The sequence below is a fragment of the Hemibagrus wyckioides genome, linkage group LG15 (assembly GCF_019097595.1).
Source record: "Hemibagrus wyckioides isolate EC202008001 linkage group LG15, SWU_Hwy_1.0, whole genome shotgun sequence".
Taxonomy (NCBI): Eukaryota; Metazoa; Chordata; class Actinopteri; order Siluriformes; family Bagridae; genus Hemibagrus; species Hemibagrus wyckioides.
Genome location: NC_080724.1, coordinates 8,099,001 through 8,105,000, shown reverse-complemented (window position 1 = coordinate 8,105,000; position 6,000 = coordinate 8,099,001). Strand labels below are relative to the sequence as shown.

The 6,000-nt window shown below is 37.6% G+C and overlaps 1 protein-coding gene across 2 annotated transcripts in view; it reads left to right on the top strand.

Moving 5' to 3' along the window:
* lrp1ab (low density lipoprotein receptor-related protein 1Ab) overlaps nucleotides 1–6,000 on the top strand; it is a 130,665-nt gene that overhangs the window by 39,747 nt on the left and 84,918 nt on the right. For both annotated transcript variants that reach the window (XM_058410521.1, XM_058410522.1), the window contains exon 3: nucleotides 1,402–1,539. In XM_058410521.1, coding sequence (XP_058266504.1) covers nucleotides 1,402–1,539 — 138 coding nt within the window. The remainder of the gene's footprint in view (nucleotides 1–1,401; nucleotides 1,540–6,000) is intronic.

Below are 6,000 nucleotides of genomic sequence, written 5' to 3'. Positions count from 1 at the left end.
TCAAACGTAAGCAAATACGGATGTTGCTGCCCATAGTTACGGTTAAGAGGTTACGGTTAATTCATATGATCTGTCCAGACAGTGGCCATTTTATAGTCACTACTTTCAGTTTAAAAAAAAGTCTAATACAAAAAAAAGGACAGTTGAATCATTTTGCCATATCTTAATGTAAAATATATATATATTTTTAATTTTATTTGTACAATCAATTCAAAAAGTATTTTTTTCTTAAATGTATTATAAAAAATATATGTAAAATATTTTATAAAAATATATTTAACAAAAAAAAATCCTTATTTTTATCCTTTTTTTATTTGTCATATCATCTTTGTATTATGTTGGTGCAGCTTTTATTTATTAATTAATTAATTTATTTATTTATTTATTTTTTCATTTACTCGTTGGTTGGTTGATTGAATTTATTTGCTGATTTTTACAATAATTCTCGTGATCCAGGGTTAGGGATATATCCAGAAATTAAATGAAACTTTAATTTTTTTTTTTTGCTTGTTTTTTTTTTAATAACGCTAAGTTTACTGCATGCGATTGACACCATGGAATAAACATAAAATCTGCCTAAAATGTTAATGATGATCCTAACGGATTTTCTGCGACTCAGTGTGTCTCACGCTCTTGTGTGGACCAGAGGAAATTAACGGCAAGCGGATGTTACATGTCCGTGTTTTCTGGCACACCGGGGTCTGATTCTGAACCTCATCCACAAACAAGTTCTTAATCCATTATTTTTAACCGTACGTCTTGTATCACACTATCAGCACTCTCACTGACCTCTTTACCCTCTCACGTTCACGCGGAACGCTCTCACCTCCACCACTTTACCTCACACGTTTGTGAAGTGGTGAATGCGAGAGTGTGTGTTATGTGGAAAGTGTGACTCACGACACCACACAGCCCCAAAAGTGCTTCTCTAGCCAAGTGACTGCTTATATTTCCATCTCTCTGTCTGTCTGTCTCTCTCTCTCTCTGTCTCTCTCTCTCTGTCTCTCTCTCTCTGTCTCTCTCTCTCTGTCTCTCTGCCTTTCTCTCTCTCTCTCTCTCTCTCTCTCTCTTTGTCTCTGTCTCCCTCTCTCTCTTTATCTCTCCCTCCCCACAATTTTTGTCTTTTAACGTTGAAAAGAAAACCAGAAAGCACAAAACCTTCAATCCTGTTACTAAGCACACTGACACTGGAGACTCCTTCCATACATGTTAAACAAAAATCAACAAAAACTTTCCTTACTTTCCTTTCCTTATAATGATTTGTTAAATAGCAGCTGAGGGTAGAATGAGAACTAGAACTTATCTAGAAGATTGATATACATGGGATTTGCCTTTTAGAAACAGAAGACAATGGAATATTCAGCAGCTCTGTGGTGTAAAATAAAATTTTATGTTTTGCAGGTCACCAAAGCCACGTGTCCCAGTGCCCACCTAACGAGTTTGAATGTCGGGGCACGGACGTGTGTATCCACCTCAGCAAGGTGTGTAACGGCATCTCGGACTGCGTAGACGGACGTGACGAAGGCCATCACTGTCTGGGTAACTGCTCATTTATTCACTCCCACACACACGCACACACACTTATTTATCTCAGAATGACCCTGAGATTCGGCTGTCTCAAGCTCATAAAGAACTTAAAAATCTCTCAGCACCTCCATCAGTGCTTCTAATGAGCTGCCTGCATTATCACAGGCCGCTGCTCAGACCAGCCCCGCAGACAGCCGACTCCAATCAAATCCCCTGCACTAATAGGAGTCAGGGGTGGTACACAGAGTTCCCCAGAGGTTTATTGCTCTGCTGCTGTTTAAAAAAAAAAAAAAAAAGCAGAATAAATAAATAAATAAAAAGTAGAAGGTGGCCCCAGGCTGCGAAGAAGCTGGCGCTCAGTCGCTCAATACATTCTGGCCTTGATGGAGTCTGTGTGGATCGAATAATATTATTACAGTCCCTTCTTAGCAGTGATACCAGATATTCATTAAGAATATTACTTAAAGGAAAGTCCACCCTGAACCACGTCCATACTTATCATCAGATCCTGATAAAATTCCGAGTTAATCCCTTTCCGAGTTAATCTCTCTCCCTTTCCGCTTTCTCTGGTAAAAAATTTCATTCATAAATGAGTTAATAATAAAACTGCAGCATATTTATTTATTTATTTGTTTGTTTGGTTGGTTATTTATTTATTTATTTTTGGAGTGATTTGAAAACGTATAACACGTACAACATTCTTTCTGCTCCTAGCTACAGTAGAAGCCACTAACTAACTGAACTGTCTTGCAGATAAAACATTAGAGTAACGATATCATGACAATGCAATTTTCTGAAATATAATGGATACCCTGATATCATCTTATTCAATTTTTAGATCCAAATAGTTTCAAATTGTGAAGAAACAACTGACTAGGTGTTCATTTTCAGAGCTAATTTATTTTAATTGATTTCATTATTTTTATTCATTTTTGCTTATTTATTCATATTAAATTATTTGTTTTTGTTTTTTTTTAATTTAATTTATTTACTTAATTTGTAATTTCTTTAAATTAAACATGAACTAGATTATTAAATTAGGTTATTAAATTATTTACAATAGATTTCTTTTTGAAGATATTAAATAAAAATCAAGGCCTAAAAAATAGTTTTATTTATTTAAAAAATAAAAAAATAAAGAAAAGGAATATAACTGGACTGTTCCTACCATAATGACTTCCCACAATCAATAGCATAACAGCAAAAAGCCAATTAAATTACTATTTTATATTCAAGATTCATGACTTGTCCAGCAGTAAAATGTCTTTCATGGCCGATGCACTTCTCTTGATTTTTTCTCTTGAAGAAAAAAAAAAAATTGTGACATGACCTGATATTAAAGATTATGTACATTCGTTTCTATCATTGGTGTAGGCCATTAAAAAGAAAAAGAAGTCACATTTCGTTCTGTACTGAGTTGCACCCACGCCGTGTGTTCTCTTACTGCTCGAAGCTCATGTTTGCGTCCAAAGTCCTGCGCTATTCTGGTTCAGCCACCCACCTCCTGGATCACCGTGCCCTGCCAATTTAACAAGCGATGCACAGAAATGTACAGCAAATATTTAAAGACACTGCCAGCTGACTTCTGGACTTTTCCTCTGACTACTAATTTGCCGTGGAGCAGCTGTTGCACGTTGTTGTAAAATTTGTTCCAGCTTGTTGAATTACGGATGTTTATTCCTTGCCACCGAGTTACATTGTGTTCCTGTGTGACCTGAATGTTTTCCGGAATATTCCATTACAGATGTGTTTACGCATGGAGAGATCCTGCTTTTGTATCTCTGTAATGCCATTAAAGGCCACTAGACGCACACTATTTGAGGCTTTTGACCTTTGCGGTAAACACTTCCAGTATCGCCATCAGGACCTTCCTCTGAAAGACACTCGCCTGTGCGTGTTTTCCGCTTGGCCCATTTCGTGCATCTGGATTTACAGGAAAGCCGTTCGTTTCGCAAGTGCAGCTCGGGTTATGCAACGTTTTTTTGTTTTGTTTTGTTTTGTTTTTTTCCCCTCTCTTTCTCTCTTGCTAAGGTCATGCTCTGTCGTTTCTCAGGTGAGAGCTGACAATGGGAGCGAGGGGGAAAACAGGGAGAGGCGGAAAAGCTGGAATATTAAAACAGTGCTATAAATCTGCCCGTCAGTAAATCTTACATTTACTGAGACGTTTATAAGTAGGGATAGAAATCAGCCTGATGCTAGAATCCCCTGTAAAGGCATGGAAGACTTTAAATTCATCTCTCAGTTCAAAAGATGAATGTGAATCCTGATCTGGGAAAAGTGTGTAGTATTTGTAAATGCTAAAATGGACCTAATTAGGATTATACATCACGATTCTGAACAAAATCCTGACCTGTCTGGGGGGCTGGTGGGAAACTATTGTTTCAGAAAGCCGCCAGTCGACCTGTGTGTAATTAGTGTCATGTGATCTCAGTTTAAATAACTTACAGGCCACGGAGAACATATCCGAGCACACAGCATCACAAAGAGCCATCAAAACAAGTTCAGGTCAGAGGTCTGGATAGGTTTCAATCATGACTTGTTTCATGAAAATCAATCCCAAACTTTGCAAAAAGCAAACACATGTCCTCTGTTCGAATGAGACCAAAAGGTGAACTTTGGCAAAAAGTGGTGCATTTGGTACAGAAACCCAACACTGCTTATCATCCTGAAGATCTTGCTGTGAAGCATGGTGGTGATAGTATCATGTTGAAAGCTACGCTTGGTCTCATGGTTGCTTTTCTGACTCACGCTCTTTTTAACAGAGTCATTATTTGTGCACAGTTCTCATCTAGTGTCATGCTTGTAAATGTTCTTTAGATTTTGAATCACTGATATAACAGTGGGTCTATGAGTTACTGCTTTATAAACAAACCCTGATCCCTGATTTCCAGAACTTTGTCCCAGATTTCATGATACTGTTTGTTTAAGTACAGAACTCCTCAGCCTTCCAGGAACATGTGTATTTATATAGTGATCATGTGATTCTTTAATTACACATGAAGTGAACTCCAGTTAGTTAGTGATCTGACTTCTGATGGCTTTTGGAGGGTTTCACAGCAACAGGAATGATGAATACTTATTCACTTATCACAAACCTTACGGTTTATTTGTGAATAATTTTGCAAACTATATTGATTTTTTTAATATATATATATATATATATATATATATATTTTATAGTTTCTGCTGTAATCTAAATACTCCAAAATGTCAAAGTGGGAACAAACAAAAAATTTAGATTGTCAATTTCCGTTCCAGATGGTATTGTCCACACTTATTTTATTTTATTTTATTTTATTTTATTTTATTTTATTTTATTTTATTAAATATTTAATAAATTAATTCATTTATTTTTAAATTGGTGCGGTGAATACTTTTGCAAATTTGTAAAACTATATTTTTCATTAAATGACTAACAGGGCTAGCAAGAGGCCGCGTGTCAGGACATGCTAGATTAGCAGCCTAAATATAACCATGAGAACAGCAAAAGAGGAGTGTTTATCACGTGACAGACTTTTGTCGATCAGTATTTGTACAAACCTGCTGTGAAGGTTTCACGGGTCCAAGCTGGCTAACGTTATGCTAGCTTTAATATGCCACAAGCTAACATCGTTTATAAGACACTCCTCAAGGCTATATGATTCGTTGGGGTGTCTCTGCTATGAAGTGTGCGTGTACGTGCATGCACACTGTTGTTTGTAAGCGTGAGTATAGCTGCTAGGGGTATTTGTTTGCTCACGCTCAGCACGTCTTCCCTCAGTCGAAACGGCGCACGGATAAAGGCAAATACGTGCAGCAGAGTGATTAGCGCTCGAACATGGAGCTCAATAGCAATACGGAGTTCTCCTAATTCATCTGAGAACAGCTCACAGCTCTGGCAACAGGATATCAATCTGGGCAACGGCTCGTGCAATCTGTACGATTGTAAAGCCCAATATTTGTACAGGAATGATGGATGAGCCTGCTTATGCCTAGTGCGGGTGTGGGTTTTTGTTCCCTTTTCTTTTCTTTTTTTTCCCTGAAAGCAGGAATAATGGCACGTTTATTGATTTGGCAGCAGCTTCTCGAACAGCCTCAGTACTTGTTAATTTTTTTTTGTGTGTGTTTGTGGTGCTTTGCATAAATATTCCCACCCCCCCTTGATCATTTTGTCGCAGTGTTACTAAATTAAATAGATTTGATTGGGATTAAATATCTTGAATCTGAAATTGGTTGTGATTGCATAAGTATTCACCCCCTCTGTGAAACCCAGAAATTGTTTACCATCAGAAATCGTATAGCTAGCTGAATGGAGTCGAACGAGGTGTCGTGATCTGAAAATATATTCACCTGTCCCTGGAAACATCTAGACTCCAACCTGCACAATTCCTTTTCCAGAGCCGTACGTGACCAAGTGACCCAGATTGGTCTTAAACGAACCACACCCTCTGAACCGCCTATATGCACAACGAACTCCTAGCCGGGTTCTTCGGG